This window comes from Heloderma suspectum, chromosome 6 (genome assembly GCF_057233095.1).
Source record: "Heloderma suspectum isolate Gila_16-S chromosome 6, 16-S_ref, whole genome shotgun sequence".
Classification (NCBI taxonomy): domain Eukaryota; kingdom Metazoa; phylum Chordata; class Lepidosauria; order Squamata; family Helodermatidae; genus Heloderma; species Heloderma suspectum.
In genome coordinates, this window is record NC_139463.1 from 45,577,876 (window position 1) to 45,596,297 (window position 18,422).

General features: G+C 49.9%; 1 protein-coding gene across 1 annotated transcript; it reads left to right on the plus strand.

Annotated features, from left to right (window-relative positions):
• The first annotated feature begins 248 nt into the window (after nucleotides 1-248).
• On the plus strand, nucleotides 249-15,818 carry NEURL3 (neuralized E3 ubiquitin protein ligase 3). Its single transcript, XM_084804134.1, has 4 exons — nucleotides 249-594; nucleotides 9,286-9,786; nucleotides 11,033-11,101; nucleotides 13,408-15,818. Exons 1-4 carry the CDS (start codon nucleotides 567-569, stop codon nucleotides 13,677-13,679), a joined length of 870 nt encoding a protein of 289 aa, XP_084660260.1. The 5' UTR covers nucleotides 249-566; the 3' UTR covers nucleotides 13,680-15,818.
• The last annotated feature ends 2,604 nt before the right edge of the window (nucleotides 15,819-18,422 follow it).

Consider the following 18,422-nt stretch of genomic DNA (forward strand, 5'->3'; position numbering starts at 1 on the left):
TTGTTTCATCTAGCCCACTCAAATAGAATTGTTATCAACGGCACGCAGGGGTGAGAGGGGCGAGGGAGACAAGAGCGGTGAGGAGGAGTTGGCCAGAGAAGCCTTGAAACAAAATTGAATTGAATCGAAATAGAATGGAATCGGATTGAAACAGAACTGAAAGTGAATTGTAGCAAGGGCAGGCGGGGGCGGGGGGGGGGAGAGAAGAGCAGTGAGGAGGCGTTTGGCCAGGGAAGCCTTGTTAACTTGGGCAGGAAGCCAGGATCCAGCAACCACTCTGCCAGGAGGTGCACCCACAGGATCTTATTACACACAATCGAAGTACATATATAAACAGATTGGAAACCCCCTAACATAAAAGAAGCAGTGTCTTGTGACAATTAAAAAGCAAGCCCCACACACACACACACACACACGGCACACACACGGCTGATGATTAACGTGCAGCTCGCAAGGGTTTGACATAGCAACAGAAGCTCTGCTCAGCCGGCCGAGAGAGACGGGCTCCTTTGGCCCAGCTGAAAGGAAGGGCAGAGCGGGAGCCAACCAGCAACCCCTGGCCAGCGATGGGCGCCTGTCTTAGCCCCTTGGATGGTAAGCAGCCTGGGAGTTTCAAGGAAGGGTTCTGGCTGAAAGTGCAAACGCATCCGAGGCAGGTGTGGGTGGGGGGCTTCATAGCCAAGGTCGGGTCATGGAGGTGCAGCCGGGCCCAGAGCTGGTCTCCTAGGGGTGGAGCTGAAGGGCTGCTTCTGTTTTGGAGGGGGGCTGCTGGGCCCCAAGACCTTTGCTGAAAGGCCATGTCTGGGGGCTGAGTTTGTGCCAGGAAAGAGCCCTTGAACATATCTTTTTATTTCCAGGGTGCAGCCCTAAAGTGAAATGTTGAAGAGTGTGCCCCTGAGCATGCCCAGAGTGGCTTTCCCTCAGCACTGGCGAATTACAGCCAGCCTTCTCACAGCAACGCATAATTAACCTATGGAATTAAGCACCACAGGACGTAAAGAAAGACTGGGCCAATTTAAAGGAGGAGGAAGAGAAGTGGTCTATTGAGGAATGCTAGCCAATGATAGCTGAAGGGGGGGCTAGACTACTACTGAATTCCAGATGCTGGGGGGCAAACAGCAGGGGAGGGCTGTTACCTTCATAGCCTGTGTGCTGATCTTCCCGGGGGCATCAGCCCTGGAGACACAATGGGGGCTTGATGGATCTTGGCCTGCCCCAACCGGGCAATCCGTACATTTGCCTACAGCAGGGGTAAGGAATCTGTGGTCTGCTCCCAATGTTGTTGGGACACCAGCTCCCATCGTCCTTGACCTTTCGCCATGCTGCTGCTGCAGAAGTACATTGGAGCACAACATCTGAAGCCCACCCACCCCGCATATAAAGGACAACTTAGATTCACAGTCCATCCATGGCTATGAACCGTGCTACCTGAATAGCATGGTTCATACTAACTCCCCCAGCCAGCATGGCCAAGAGCTGGGGATAATGGGAAATGAAGTCCCAACACATTTGGAGCATGCCAGGTAGGGGAAGGCTGAAACAGCCTTTCTGGACACCAGATGCTGGCAACAGATGCTGGCAACAGTCTAGCCACTGCTAGCCTCAGTTGATCTTTGCTCTGATTTAGCAGGAGTCAGTACTTTTTAGCACAGGGGTGGGGAACAGGAGTGCAGCCCTCCAGTTGTTGGTGGACTGCAACCAGGGCCGGCCCTAACATAACACAGGGTGAATTGCGCCTGTCCCAGTTGCTCTCCCTCCATGGCATTTGCCGCAGCGAGAGAGCGGCTGGCAGGGCTCTCTGGAGCAGGCACCTGCCCTCTATTTCCCTTGCATCGTGCCCCCCTTCCCCTCAGCTTTGATGGTGCTGCCGCAGCGGGAAAAACAGTCATGGGGCTCTGGCTAATTGAGCTCTCACAAGAGCACCACAGCCAGGAAGGGGTGCGAGGTGGCGGGGCTGCATGTTCTCACCTGAGGTGGTGAGAGACCTTGGGCTGGGACTGACTCCAACTCCCATCAGCTCCAGCCCTCAAAGGCAATGGTGAAGGATAATGGGAGTCGCAGTCCACCAACAACCACAGGGCCGTGTGTTCCCCACCTCTGATTTATCATGTGTTTCAAGGATGGTGTGTGGGTGTGTTAGGAGGTTGTGGTATATTGTAGCCACGCTTTGTGTGATTCAAAGATTTCCATGCAGCCTTTTCCATTCAGCAGTGGACAAGGGACACCACCCATTCCCTTCTCCGCCAATCTCTCCTCTTTGAATGGCCTCCAAGACTTGATTTATTTTCTAAATGAATCCCGTTATAAGAGCTTACGATTTTTTTGTGTTCTTTGGGTCCGGCATAGCACTGGTGGGCAGGAGGTCGACCGGGTAGATCTCTGGCTGATTTGCAGTAGATTTTTGGAGTCCCGAATATTCAGCCAGTGGAGCCTGGTGGCTCCGATATCCGTGGAGAGGTGAATCCGCTCCGGGTTTCAGTCAGAACCAGGCAGAGCTCTAAAGGAGCTCTCCAAGCAATATTTGTTGCTTCACACCTTGGAGAGCTCTTTTAGAGTTCTGAATGGTTCTGATTGAAGCCCGGAGTGGATTCACCGCCCCACTGACATCAGAGCCACCAGCCTCCGCTGAGGTCCACTTTCCTTCCTTCATGGGGAAGAGGAAGAACTGAGCTCAGTTTCAGAAGAAGACGATCTTCTGAGGCTACCTGTCATTTCCCACTCCGTCCTGTCTGTCAGAAGGAGGAGATTCCACCCAGCCCTCCCCTCCCTCACGCCAACCTCCTGCTCTGCCCCGCCCCGCCCCCTGGGACAATGTCACTGTGCCAAGGAGCTGTTGGGAGTGGCAGACGTTTCCAGGCCTTCCAGCAGGGCTGGCCCAAGACATTTTGCTGCCTAAGGCAGAGCAACAAATGGTGCCCCCCCCCCCCCACACACACAAGTTGATGTACTCAAAGCCAGCCAAGTTATTTTGGCACATGAAACAGAAAATCCCTAAAGTATTTCTCCAAATCCCTAGCGGGAAAAAAACACAATTATAACAAATTAAATCATGAACAATCTGCCACCCTTCCATGATAACCAAAATCTGCTCCCAGAGGCAGCTGCCTCTGCCTAATGCTAGGGCCGGCCCTGTCTTCCAGACAAAAACCCACACCTGGTTATCCCCCAAACTTTCTTCATTTCAGCAATGCGGGGGAGGGGGGGGCAATGTTGTTGCTGCAATTGTTCAACAATTGGGAGTCAGGAATCCTTGCTGCAAAATCACCCAAAGATGTGCCAGTGATTCAGATCTGCTTTCTGCCCAATCGAGCTCTAGAATACCGATCTCTGCAAGGCAGTGGGTGGATGCATCTTGTCACCTGCAGACACAGGTCAGTAAACTTGCTGTATACCAGATTGGACTATTTCTCCATCCAGCCCGGAATTGTCTACAGCAGCCTTCAGCAAGCTATTGGTCTGCAACTCCCATCATCCTTAGCCAGCATGGCCAATGGCTGGGAATGATGGGATTTGCAATCCACCACATGTGGAGGCCACCAGGTTCCAGGAAAGCCGGTCTACGGTTACTCTGGATGTGAAGCCGGCGCTTGGCCACTGAGCGGTGACCCTCCTCGATTAACACTGCAGGCCCCTCGCAATGCCAGGCCTGCTGTGTCTCAGGCCTGCAGCAGCTGCTGAGTTCTCTTCTGCAGTGCTGAAAACGTACTGGCCACGTGTCCATGATAAGCCAGGCTTCCTTGGGGCCTGCTCTGAGAGTAAACAGCTAGTGCAATAAAATAACTGCCATCTCCTTGAATGACAATACAATAACCGCTGACTCCCTAAATGACATCCGGGAGGCATGCTGGTAGAAAGAAACAAAGACACGGTTTGCACATAGCAGCAGCAAATCATGGGTTAATTAATTAGCACAATAAACTAGCGCACCAAATGCAGTTAACTAGCACAATTAACTAGCGCAATAAAATAACTTCCAGCTCCTTGAATGACAATACAATAACCGCCGACTCCTTTAATGACATCCGGGAGGTGTGCTGGTAGAAAGAAACAAAGACATGGTTTGCACATAGCAGCAATTCATGGGTTAATTAATTAACCTTCAATTTGCCAGGGTTGTGGGACACTGCCAGTTGGGATATGCCCAATCGGAGGTTATCTTGTGACATGCAAACTCGACCTGGGTTAATCATGGGTTAACCAAGCCATGGTTAACCTATGACCAGGCCAATCGGAGGTTGCATGTGTCATCTTGACGTATCAGGCACTGAAGGGGTTGTGGACAATTGGACCAGATCCACACCCACATAGTACCTCGAATGGGACCTCAGGGGCTGGAGGTGGTTCCTGTTTTCTTGGCTGGTGAGCTCAGCCAGAGGATACAGAGAGAGGAAAACAAGAATCCCGAGCACAGCTCCTTCTTCTTTAGTCTGCACAAACAGTTGATCGTGTGGCTGGGAGAAAGCTGCTCCTGGACTCTACAACTTCAGACTGCAAGTGGAAACTGCAGGCACCTCTCTGCACATGGAAATCAAGATCTCAGGGACGAGGATTCTAGCCTAGACTTCTCTCTGACATGCTAGTTTTCTGCACAGGGCAATGGCATTCCCCTGCCCCCTGGGGGCAAGGGGAACATTAAAGCATGCAACCCCTACCCTTGGCCTGAAGCAGTGGAGCCTGGTGGCCCCACTGTCAGTGGGGCAGTGAATCCGCTCCCGGTTTCAGTCAGGACCAGTCAGAACGCCAAAGGAGCTCTTCAAGGCACAGAAGCGGATTCACCGACCCCCGACATCGGAGCCACCAGCCTCCGCTGGCCTGCAGAAATAGCTGTAGCACACGATTGGCACTCGTGTGTGCCGGACAGCCCCCATGGTGCTGGTGGACGCAGCCTTGAAGAGGAAAATGTGAGCGAGTGAGGAAAGCCAGCAGTTATGTGCCTCTGTTCTCCTTTCCTGCAAGGACTTAGCTGAAATGAAAGTGGAGGCACGGCAGGCGAGGCTCCCCACACCCGCGCCCTGCTCTGACTCAAACGCTGACTGCAGCTCGGACTGCCGCTGCCACTCCTCGGGGCGGCTGGGTGAGCTCCCTCCAGCGTTCACGCAGCCCACATTTCGTTTATTGGGTTGATGTTCATTATTTACAATCCCATCCAAGCCTCTTTTCCCGTACATATTAACTCTCCCGTATCTATTTAGAATTATTAACTGAAATGAGGCTCCCGACAGATCTGAGTGGAATCCGGCCAAATTGTGAGGAAATCTTTGCCACCTGCAGAGGCAATGCCAGGCTTCCGGCTTGCGCAGGTGCAAGGCATTTGGTCGCCCCCAGCAGCCGTGGTGTGCTCTTGAGACAGTGCGAAATGGCCCAGGATTCCTTGCCATGTCTTAGATTGAAGGTAGTCTTAGATTGCTGGGCACAGCCTTGGATTGTCTAAGATTGTCTTGGATTGTCTAAGATTGTCTTGGATTGTCTTGGATTGTCTAAACTTGTCTAAACTTGTCTAAGCTTGTCTTAGATTGCCTGGGATTGTCTAAGATTGCCTTGGATTGCTGGGGGCACAGCCTTGGATTGTCTAAGATTGCCTTGGATTGTTGGGGGCACAGCCTTGGATTGTCTAAGATTGTCTTGGATTGCCTTGGAGTGTCTAAGATTGTCTTAGATTGCTGGGGGCACAGCCTTGGATTGTCTAAGATTGCCTTGGATTGCCTGGGATTGTCTAAGATTGTCTTGGATTGCCTTGGAGTGTCTAAGATTGCCTTAGATTGCTGGGGGCACAGCCTTGGATTGCGCCCAGCTGAGATCCACAGCATCTTCTGCAATCCCAAAGCACCCCATCTTGGACCAGGAGGGACCATGGCTCAGCGGCAGAGCCCCTGCTTTGCATGCTAAAGATCCCTGGTTCAGTCCCCAGCATCTCCAGGAAGGGCAGGATAAAACCCTTCCTGAAACTATGGAGAGCTGCTACCAGACAGTGTTGATAATACTGGGCTAGGTGGACCAAGGCTCTGACTCCGCATAAGGCATCTTCCGACGTTCCCATGACCATAGAGGGCTTCACGGGCATCCCTGAAATAACTGGCTCATCTCTCAAGTGGCCCCTTGGGTTGCTCGTGCAGCCCTGTGGACAGACATGGGAGAAGCTGCCTTATGCTGAGATACAACATTAGTCCATCTAGCGCAGTATTGCAGGCCCATCTCCAGAAACTTGGTGGAGAGGGAACCTATGGCTGGGAGCTCCAGTGCGTTGGACACAGCTTTGGGCGCTCACCAGCCTCCCTGTGTCTCCAGATTTTAATTTTATTTCTTCATTGTTTTTTTAACGGGGGAGGGGGTCTCCATGAGCAATTTACTCCGAGTTGGCTGCGTGTGGAGGTTGTTCGGGACAGATGATATCGTGGCCATCCCGCAGCCACCGTGGTGCTTATCAGGGAAAACCCGAATTGCCTGAGACTGCTTAAAGTCCAACTCTTTTCCTTAAGTCAGGTTCTCCCCAGTATAGTCGCTGTGTGCCCCAACCTCTGCATTGACCTCGGGTATGCTAGCCCTGCCCAAGGGTGTGACCCCGTCAAGGGGCGTTTCCTGTCCCTGTGTTTCCCAGCACAAACCCATTAGTGGCTACTCAGAAGTAAGTCCCGTTGTGGTCAATGAGGCTTGTCCCCTGAATGCACACTGCAAGGATCCCCCTCAATTGAAATAATACATTTTAAAGCACTAATTTAAAGCACCAGAGAGCCAGTGTAGTGTAGTGGTGAGAGTGACGGACTGGGAGCCGGGAGATCCGGGTTCTAGTCCCCACTTGGCCATGGAAGCTCACTGGGTGACTTTGGGCCAGTCACAGACTCTCAGCCCAACCTACCTCACAGGGTTGTTGTTGTGAGGATACAACGGTGAGGAGGAGGATAATGTAAGCCGCCTTGAGTTCCTTGCGAGAGGGAGAAAGGCAGGGTATAAATGCAATAAATAAATAAATAAATAATTCCCTAAGGCTATAAAGCGCTTTCCCCAAGCTGCGATTCTCCGTTGTTTGGTTTATTGCTTTTGGAAGTAACAAATTCAGACCTTTGTTGCTACGCAGCCTCGAGTTTGAAAGGGGGCTGGTTTCCCCGCCCTGTGTTTCCCCGCCCTGTCCTTCGCAGCACAACCATATATGTGTCTACTCAGAAGTAACTCCCACTGTGGTCAATGAGGCTTGTTCCCGAAATGTGCACCAAGATTCCCATGAATCGAAATAACGCATTTACAGAGCCTTGATGTCGAAGCTTCGATTAATCGCAGCAGGGCAGCGAGAACACTGTGTTCTGGAAAAGATTGTTTATATAAGGAAGCAAAGGGGAGGGGGGAGAAGGAGATTGGTCCTGTCCTCCCTGGGTTTCCCAACACAAACCAGTTAGTGTCTACTCAGAAGTAACACCCATTGTGGTCAATGAGGCTTGTCCCCTGAATATGGGGGAGCCTCTCTTATTTTCAAAGGAGAAAGGGGGGGAGCCTGGAGGGAGGGGAGCCTGTCTTATTGGTTGAGCAGCCCCTGCCAGTCAGATGACGTTCACGCCACCCCTACCCCCACAGAAGTATGTTCTGTGAAGCGACTTTTACTGGTGCAATACACTCACTTGTGGAACCCTGCGCGGACCAAAACCAGCTCCTTGAAAAATCCGGGTAAGCCACAATTCGCTTCTCCTTCTGTCTCCTTCCATCGTCGTGGAGACACCCCCTGGGACACTTCCATGCTGCAAAGGGAAGGTCTGCCTTCCGGCACCATCTTTATTTGGGATGCAAATCATCTATAAACAAATGGGAGCAAGATCTACAGTGGGAGATCCCTGCTGACATTTGGCCTCTTTAAAATTTTGTTTTAAAAGGGATTCCTATTCGCAATTAGTTTGAATATATGAAAAATTGCTATGAAGTAGCCATGTAAAGATGCCTTCGAAATTAGCAAATGTAGACAATTTATTTATTTATTTATTTATTGCATTTATATCCCGCCTTTTTTCCTCTTGCAAGGAACCCAAGGTGGCTTACATGATCCTCCTCCTCTCCATTTTATCCTCACAACAACAACCCTGTGAGGTAGCTTGGGCTGAGAGTCTGTGACTGGCCCAAAGTTACCCAGTGAGCTTCCATGGCCGAGTGGGGACTAGAACCCCGATGTCCCGACTCCCAGTCCAACGCTGTTGCCACTACTCTGCTGACTTTGCCATAATTTAGGGGAAATGGTAATTGAAGTTATATCAGAAATGTGAAGCATACAATTACCGTGAGATCTTTTGCTATGTTTCATGTTGTGCCATATGGAATCCCTGAGATATTGCATGAATTCGTATTAAATTGGTTAGGTTTCTTTGCCTGGGAGTAAGCCCCATTGAACAGAGTGGGATTTACTTCTCAGTAGATATGCCTAGGACTGGGCTGTGAATTGCTGTAAGAGTGACCTTTGCTGGATCGTGGAAAGTACAGTTACATCAAAACAAGAAGGGTTACAAAAATTATGGGAGTATTTGTTTCTTGGCCTGCTGATAATTTCCCAAATATTTCAGATTATGCAGAACATTAACCTGGGAGGTTCCAGTTGTAGCACTTAATGAATCCGCTTTTTGTAACTGACATACTTTGGCAAGGTTGAATCTAGTGTAATAAATCTGAAATATTTATGTTCTTTGTACCCGATATGTAAAATTGCAGTATATATAAGTATGTTTTTCCCGTGCAAATGATACGACTAGTTGTTTCGACTAACTCCATCGGAAAGTGCAAACATCCAGATAAATCCATGTTTAAAAAAAATACAAGAATTTCATTTTTCATTTAGTCATTCCTCATTCCTGTGGTCTAGTTAGTTTCAGTTTTGTATTCAGGGGGTGTTATCTGGGGCGTGACACAGGCAAGGGAAACCAAACCAATATCCATGAGTAGTCTCACAATGCTGAGTGCTGCTAATAGCTACATCTAGTCATGATCCCATATTTTGTGGATTCCTGAGCAACATATTATGGAACATATTCCCCAACAGAACAATGGAGGACTGTGTGGGCATGCAGTGATTTGGCAGGACAGAAAAGCAGCAGCTTGTAGCATTAGACATAGAATTCGGGCTCCTGAGAATCACAGCTTTCTATCTTCTTCATAAAAAGCAAGTTTCTAGCCCTTATGATTATGGGAATGAACAACACTTTCTGAATTGCTATGAATGAAGAGCCTCCTGAGGGGCTTTTGTGAGGAGGGGGTTGCATGCTGAACCCCGCCCTTTTCTGTTTATATTATTCATGGTGGGTCTTGTGTCTCCCTCAGGCCCAGATGACTCTCGCCAACAGCCCTATGGGCCCCTGTTCTTCCACCCTTATGTCAAAGGATCCCAGATTATTCTGGACAAGTCTCACTGCGTGGCCGGCAGAGTGGCCACGTTCCACGACGGCATTCTCTTCTCCAGCCGGCCCGTTGAGCCCTACGAGAAGGTGACCATGAAAATCTTAAAGGAAGAAGGCAGGTGGCATGGTGGCTTGCGGGTGGGCTTCACCTGGGAGGACCCTTCCCTCATGACACCCAGTGAACTGCCTCCATTTGCTTGCCCAAACCTGGTCATACGAGGGAAGAGTCGTGCTTGTGTCTTACCGGACGAATACGGAGCAGAAGGCACCATTGTCAGCTTCTGGGTGGACAGCCAAGGCTGCATTTTCTGCAGCATCAACCAGGAGTCGGAAGGTTCCTTGCTCTTAGACGGTGTCTCAGTCACATCCCCGCTCTGGGCCATCGTGGACGTCTATGGAAGGACCAGAGCAGTCCAGCTCCTGGGTAAGCCACTGAAGCATCGAACTGGCCCGTCGGCTGGTGTAACGTGAGGCTTTGGGTAGGATTTCTGCCTGCTTTTTTGATCAGGGCTCTGTTCAAGTCTTCAGCCTGGGATGCCAACCCAGAGCAGAGAAGCTGTTCAGGTCTGGATCCTGCCTCTGTCTGAGCTGGATGAGGGGCTGCCCCAACCTCCTCCCTCAGCACGGCTTCTGCTCAGCCCCACACCATCTAGACACAGGGTCACGTTCACACGTTTCATTTTCCAGGCGTGCGTCTCAAAATCCAAAGCAGGGGGTAGGCAGCCTTGTGCAGCCCGTAGGTACATTTGGCAGTTTGAGGAACTGTCCTGGGCACCACCACAAAATGGCCACAATGGAGGAGCGGCTCATCACAAAGGACCAGAAGCCTGCCCAAAAGACCGAGTGCAAGACATAGATCTCTTTAGCATGTGCATGCATGCATGCGCGTGCGCACACCCATGCGCGCGCACAGCCCGGCTTGCCTGACAGCGGTGACAGCGCTTGATTTTTTTTCTCCCCTTTTCCTTGGTGGCAAGGTGCGCTGCAGAGAGAAGCGCCATTCTGCAGCCGCCCACTGTCATCGTTTCCTAAGTATGTCTCTGAGCTCCACGTGTGGCCCAGAGACGTTCGTGGGAAATGGGGATGGCAGCAACTAGAGCCCCTCGCTTTGCTTTGAAGCGATCCCAGCTGCTGGTAAGAAAACGTGTTCATTAAAAAACAAAAAATTGGGAGGGGCGGGGCGCCTCGGTGGGCACCAAGAAAGATGCGCGGGGGCCCATGGGTGGCACGTTGCTTACTACCCCTGATCTACGGCATGGATGCAACAAGTACAGGCTTGCAGACATGGGGATTCACTCCGTTCTACTCGTCAGGGAGCTGAATTGTCTGCAGCTCCTCCCTGAGCGTACAGCTGCTGGTACGTTGGGGTTTGCTGATGTGCAATGGGGGAAATAGCCCTTCCAAAAAGTCGGGTGAAATGGGTGAAATAGCCCTTCCAGGCTAGGAGCAATGGGTGCAATGGATGCAATAGCAATGGGTGAAATAGCCCTTCCAGGCTAGGAGCAATGGGTGCAATGGCTGCAATAGCAATGGGTGAAATAGCCCTTCCAGGCTAGGAGCAATGGGTGAAATAGGTGAAATGGGTGCAATAGCAATGGGTGAAATAGCCCTTCCAGGCTAGGAGCTTGTTGAGATGTGCTATCCTGACCTCCCTCTTGTCCCCATTCTAGACCCCTCAAGCGATTCCACAAATGCTGATGGGCTCAGCCTGCTGATGCAGGCACTAGATGTGCAGAACGGTAAGCACCTGGGGGGCCTCATGCCGTCTGAAATGTCCCCTGGTTATTTTTCTCTTCGCCCAGAGAGCCATCCGGGAAACAGCTGTCCAGGGCTGGCTTTGGGACATATTTTCAGCCAAAGTGAAAAATGAAAATGAGCAGGCTGCTGGCCTGCTCCACGAGCAGCCAGTAATGGCTATTGTAATCGAGAAACAGAATCTAGGACACCCTTCCCCACCCTGGTGTCCTCCAGCTGTGTTGGACTGGCTGTGGCATGCTGGGAGCTGTAGTCCAGCACAGCTGCAGAGGACCAGGCTGGGGAAGGCTGATCTAGGATGTATTTATTTTAAACATTTATATGCTGCCCTTTAGGCACATTTTAGGGCAGTTGACATAAAAACAAAAACGTATAGACATGAAAGCAATCCTACAATAATAAAACACAACTGCAGCAATTAAAACAATTGAACTTTAAAATCCTGGGAGAATTTTTAAAGAATTATTCACCTAGCACTGAAAAGATAGCAGCGTAGTGCCAGCAAGCTCCCCTGAGGATGGACTTCCAGAGATGAGCACCTCCACCGAAGAGGCCCTCTTTCTGCTCTCCGCCTGCCTTGCCTCAAGTGCTGATGACCTCCACGCTCAGGCAGGCTGGTGGGGAGAAAGATGTTCCTTCAGGTCCCAAACCATGTAGGACGGGGCTCAGCACATAGGAGCATGTTTGGTTCTCAATGCTTTGGATCACTGACGACACAGAACAAGTTTACCCCTCCCGTAACCCGTCACGTCCTGTGACTGGGTGCAGCCCTTTAGTTTCTCCCATACAGTTGTCATTCACTTCCACAGGGAAGAGTCAAGCACTAAAGGATGTTGTTATAGTGAGAGGAAACAAAACCTGCCCTCCGCTCCTGACACTGGGGGTGGGTGGGCTGTGCTTGTGTGTGCAAAGCACAGGTGTGGGTGCATCATCTATGTGTAGAGCACACCACTGCAGTATCCTTGCATATCTTTGCAGTATACAAGCTCTCCCTCTAGGTTCCTGCACCATCATTCATAAGGATGGCTGCCATTAGGGCTATCCCTTCCTGGTACGAATTGTGGCTGCTTTACAAACATAGGAATCTTCCTTCAGACCCTTGGTCCATCTAGCCCAGTATTGTCAACACTGACTGGCAGCGGCTCTCCGGGGCTTCAGGCATGGGTTTTTTTCAGCCCTACCTGGGGACACTAGTGACTGAACCTGCGCCCTTCTGCATACCAAGCAGGTGCTCTGCCACTGAACCACCATTCTTCTCACACTCTACCACTGAACTTGTGCTCTAGGCTAGCACTGAGCTACGGCCCTCTGAGTATTGTGCATGGGCTCGTCACCATGATGTTGCAGAGCCAGTGTGGTATAGTAGTGAGAGTGTTGGACTGGGAGCCGGGAGATCCGGGTTCTAGTCCCCACTCGGCCATGGAAGCTCCCTGGGTGACTCTGGGCCTGTCATAGACTCTCAGCCCAACCCACCTCATGGGGTTGTTGTTGTGAGGATAAAATGGAGAGGAGGAAGATAATGTAAGCCGCCTTGGGTTCCTTGCAAGAGGAAAAAAGGCAGGGTATAAATGCAATAAATGAATGAATGAATAAATAAATAAATCCTGGCAGCTGATGACAGATGACAAGAGGCTTAGTGGTCCATAATGGCTGGGAATCTCCCTCCAGCCAGCCTGTGGAATATTACAGGCTTCAGCTAGTGCTAAGAGCAAAGATAGAGTTGAAGCAGGTTGAGCGGTTGTGCTGCTTGACTTAGGACGCTGCTTGCTTCCACTATGCTCTGCTTGTGTATTTGTAAATAGACAGATGTTACAAAGAATCCATTAATGTCTCTCGCTGTCATTACAAGAGAGCAGTGTGGCTGGGAATGATGGGAGTTGCAGCCCAACACATCTGGAGGGCACTGGGCTGGGGAACATTGCTGTTAAAGCTACCCTTGGAACTTCCTGTCAGATGAAGAAGTGGGGATAAACTCACCTACAGTGGAGGTTGGTGGCTCTGATCTCAGTGGGGCGGTGTATCTGCTCAGTCAGAACCAGCCAGAACTCTAAAGGCGCTATCCAAGGTGCTATCCTTTAGAGTTCTGACTGGTTCTGACTGAAACCCAGAGTGGATTCACTTCCCTACTGACAATGGAGCCACCAGCCTTCGCTGTCCGCCTACCCCCTCTTTTGTAACACTATCCAACAGCTGTGGTCTAAGAAGGGGCCATAAGATGGTAATGGAGAAGTCTCTGGTCCAATGTTGCTCATTTCCAGGCCTTTCATGTGCAATATTTGTGCCTCCCTAGAGTCCGCCGGCCGGGATTTGCGCAGCCTTCCTGAGGAGTGCCCTGGCGACGAGTGTGCTGTATGCTTTGGGTACAAGGCCAACACGATGATGCTTCCGTGCTCTCATGCCAGCCTCTGCTCCTCCTGCTCCTTGACCATTCTCAGGACCAGCGGCTGCTGCCCGTTGTGTCGGCAGAAGGTGAGGAAAATCCTTCGCATCTCGGTTTTGGCAGAGAGAGAGAGCCCAGAGCCCTGGCTGGAAGACGGAAAGAACATTCAGTCCCCTCAGTGACGAAGCGCTCACTCTCCTGATGCTCTTGAACGGTGTCAAACTTTGTGGGAACATGCAGAAACCAGAAAGGCAAAAGAGGCAGAGCTGGCTTAAAGGCAATGCAAGCTACGAAGGGATCTCCGCATACTGTGACCAGATGAAATAGGCTGGTTCTGAGAGATCTCCTAGCGTCAGCCTCATAGAAAATCAGCAGCTGGGAAATGAGAGGGGGGAGCGTGTACAGCTCTCGACTGCATTAAAAGAAACTTTTTCAAAGCAGAGCATCACGGTGATGGAATAAGAAGGGCAACTTCTAGAAGAACAACTTGAGAGCTACTGTGGTGTAGTGGTGAGGGTCTTGGACTGGGGACTCAGGAGATCGGGGTTCTAGTCCCCACCATGAAGCTCACTGGGTGGCTGCGGGCCAGTCACAGACTCTCGGCCTAACCTACCTCACAGGGTTGTTGGGAGGATGAAATGGTGCAGGACCATGTAAACCACCTTGGGGTCTATGGAAGAAAGGAGGAATATAAATGTAACCCATAAATAAAATAAACTTCAACATTCAGTATTAGGACTGAAACACGATAGGGGAAGCAAGGCTATGACTGCCTTCAAAGCAGCACGAGGGGTCAAGGTGCGGTTGAAAAAAATCTACGGTGACAGGCGTATAGAAAAAAGTGTCCTTTCTTAGCCATGCATTACACACACACACACACACACACACACTTTTATGTGAATCTTCTCTCATGCCCATGCAAGCAGCATTTCAGTTCTCTTGTGGGAGAGAGAATAGCGAACGCAGACTGCATTCGCCTTGTTTATTTGTAAAGATTATGTCCTTCGAGAGAGTTACCCTCCAAATAGGCAGGGAAGAATAGAGGTAGCCTTTTCTTTGTGGGGGCAGGGGATAACAACCCCTCTAAATAAATTCATTTATAAAGGGAAAGAACAGTTGAAATCCAGAAGGGAGAGAATCAGGAGTGGAGGGGGCAACAGGAAAAAACATCAGAAATGACATCAGCAGGAGAACAACAAAACCTCTGAATTCTCCTAAACAGAGGACCTAAAGGCACAAGAAAGAAACCTCCAGTCTTTCCTGCTGTTCTGTAGAACGGGAAATCCCCTGGCAGGAAGCATTCAGGTCAGGAGAGATGCGGATGATTTCCTGTCATTTGCTGAGATGAGATCAGTCAAACCAGTTTCATCTCAGGAGGGGCTGAGGTTTAATGCACCATGTTGAGAATAATGGGGGGACAGCACAGGGGAACAATAAAGAGTGTTGTGTCACCTTAAAGAGGGCATATCTATGTACATACGGCACAAGCTTTTGTCGTCTGCAGTCTAGTTCATCATCTGTGAAGTATTATCTTAAGTAATATGTACACGCATGGTGGGTGAGTGGGATGGAATTGTAACCTTGAGGTCAGGAGGAAGCGAAATGCAGGGATTGTCACTTCCTCAGCAGTGGCCGTTCACAAAACCGTCACTGGGTGATAGCTCAGGCATCCTTGCGTTGGTGAGCTGTTTAAGCGATGAACCCTGTTTGAGAGCAGAAAATCCTGGATGAATTGTTGTTCAGCTGTTCTGTGTTGAAACTGGCCTTTGAAGTCCCTTTATTCCAGCATGGCTATCGTAAGACCAGTGAGAGAGTGTCCTCAGAGGCGGAAATATGTCCCCACTGTCTTTGAATACTGCTATTGCCACAAGATTATTTGTTGTTTTCCCTGCAACAGGCTAACACAGCTATCCTGCTGGAAATTACCACAGCAATGATGATTGTGCCTACAGGTTGCCAACTTTTTGTTCTGGCCCTGCTTTTGTGCTTTTAACAGCAGCATGAAACACAGATGACGTTCCATGTCGTACTCTGAAGAGAAACAGTGGGTGAAACTTTACCTGCTAAATCTCTGTGTCAGCCTGCTGTTAAATGCGCAGATACAAAAACACTGTCAATCTAGCAAAAACACTGGCAATCCTTTATTTCCTACAATGTGCTTAATCTTATTTTAATTGTATTTTTGCATCATATTGTAAATTGCCTTTAGTAAACAGGGAATCAAGGCATTCAGTTTCAACCATTTATTTTTTTAAAATCTTTATTTGAGTAATTATTATTTAGCTGATTTTAGTGCTGTCTGATGTTTTGTAATGTACCTTAAAATAAAAAATTTAAAACCAGTGAATCTCCTGCCCAAGGTTATTGTGTGATCCAGAGTTCTGCTACTATAATGGGAGACTGTTGGGGGCAAGGAGAACATCCTTCTACCCTCTCTGTGCAAGATGCATTTTATACACTTCTATTATCCCACACACAAAGTCGCCCCCCCCCCCAACTAGAAAGCCCCGAATGCTTCAGCTGTCCCTTTTGAGGAAGGGTCTCCAGCCCCTTAATCATTTTGGTTCCCCTCTCAGCTCTAGTTACCACAACCTTTTTTTAAATGAGCTGATCAGAACTATACAAAATATTCCAACATACTCCATTCCTGACAGTTTCATTTTCAGTCCCTTTTAGGGTGGCCACTTACACATCGCCAAAAAAGAGGACATGCATCACCAAAACAGAAGACATGAATGCACATATGCTAATTTACATGTATAAATGCAAATGTAGAAATAACTATAATTTAAATAGAAATGCAATACATCTCACCTCGCCTCACCTCAGAGAGGACGGTTGACCAGGTGGCCTGTATTCCTGCTGAGTTTGCCTTTCAGGTGCTAATTCCTCATGGTCAACTCCAAGGCCCCGGCTGCTCTTCCTTCAGATGGTTCTTTATATTTACACTGGACTTGGAATGGGCAGCCCTTCAAACAGAGGATATGTTCAAAATAGAGGACTGTTCTTGGGCGGCCCATCAAATAGAGGACTGATCTCTGTAACATAGGACACCTGGCCACCCTAAATATTTATAACGTTGAATTTGGTATTCAGTGATGTCACGTGCCTAGTTGAAAGATCCAGTGATATTTCAGCAGGCCTCCACAATCTATCCTAGAGAATCACAGATAATCTCAGGTTGTATTGGTGTATATTAGTGTAGCTTGTGTCTAGTTCGTTCTACCCTTTTTATGCCTTGTTTTCATTGTGATATGTTATGTGACATATTTTGGGTTTTATGCCACTTGTTTATCACCCTGAGATCTTGGGATTAAGGATGGATTAAAAATACTTTTCATAAAGCAAAGATTTGCTTTAGCCCAAACTGCACTCACAGTGAACCTCAGTTGCTTGATCGTTGCCCATTGACCCAGTACTGGGTAGACTTTGAGGGGGGGGGGGTCAGCAAGAGGGTGCATAACCATAAACGTGCACAATGTTTAGCAGAAAATTACTCATATCTGAGAGAGCGCTTTCTCCTTTACCAGCCTGCCCAGTCAGAGGTCATCAGGTGTGACCCCATCTTCTGGCCTTCGTTTGCTGCTCTGCAATGCCAGGTCTGTTACCCAGAAAACCTCCCTCATCCATGACATGATCCTGGATGAGGGTGCAGACCTGGCATGTATTACAGAGACCTGGCTGGCCGAGGCTGCTGCTCCAACCCTTGCAGCCGTGTGTCCAGCTGGATTTTCATATGCACAGCAGCCGAGGGCTGGGGATCGGGGAGGGGGAGTGGCTGTTATCTACCGAGAGTCCTTGGTCTTCACCAGACCCCCTCTCCGGGAGACCAAGGTTGCTGAGTGCATGTACTGGAGGTTGGGCCCGAAGGGCAGTCTGGGGATTCTGCTCGTGTACCGTCCACCCCGCTGCATGACTGACTCCCTGGCCGAGGTGCTTGAGGTGGTCTCTGATGTGCGTGTACAGTCCCCTAACTTACTGGTGTTGGGGGACTTCAACGTACATTCGGAGGCCATCCTCACAGGAGCACCTCGGGACTTCATGGAGACCATGGCCTCCTGGGAGCTGCACCATATTCTAACTGGGCCCACCCATGTAGCCAGTCATGCACTAGACCTTGTGTTTGTTTCTGGAGAAGTGGGGAGTGATCTGGAAGTCGGGGTATATCCACCACCCCCTTGTCATGGTCAGATCACTATCTGGTGACATTGGACTTCTCGGTTCCACAACCCCTCCGCAGGGGTGGAGGACCCATTAAAATGGTCCGCCCCAGGCGTCTTATGGATCCAAATGGATTCTTGAACGCGCTTGGGGATTCTCTGGGGTATGCCAATGGCCACTCGGTCGAGACCCTGGTGGGTGGCTGGAATGCCGCAATCACTGGGGCATTAGATCAGGTGGCTCCGAAACACCCTCTCCCCCTGAACAGGGCTCGGACTGCACCATGGTTCAATCCGCGGTTACGAGCTCTGAAACAGGAGATGAGACGGCTAGAGCGCCGGTGGCGGAAGTCTTGCTCCAAAGATGATCAGACATGGGCTAGAGCTGTATCTTCAGCCTATCACGTGGCGGTGAAGGCAGCAAAAAAGGAATATTATGCTGCCTCCATCGCGTCTGCAGAGTGCTGTCCCAGGAGGCTGTTCCAAGTGGTCCGGAGCCTGGTCGGTCCTGTGGCTCTGGAACCACTGGAGCATTCTAAGGCCTCCTGTGAGGCCTTGGCAAGGCACTTTGCAGATAAAATTGATCAGATTAGGTGTGTTACTCTGCACACTGTGGATACAGTTAGTGAGCAAGAGGCGGCCTGTGGCAAACCAGTTTTGTGGGATCGGTTCCAGCTTCTTCCTCCTGATGAAGTGGACAAGGTGCTTTCATCGGTATGGCCGACCACCTGCTTATTTGATTCTTGCCCATCTTGGCTCATTATG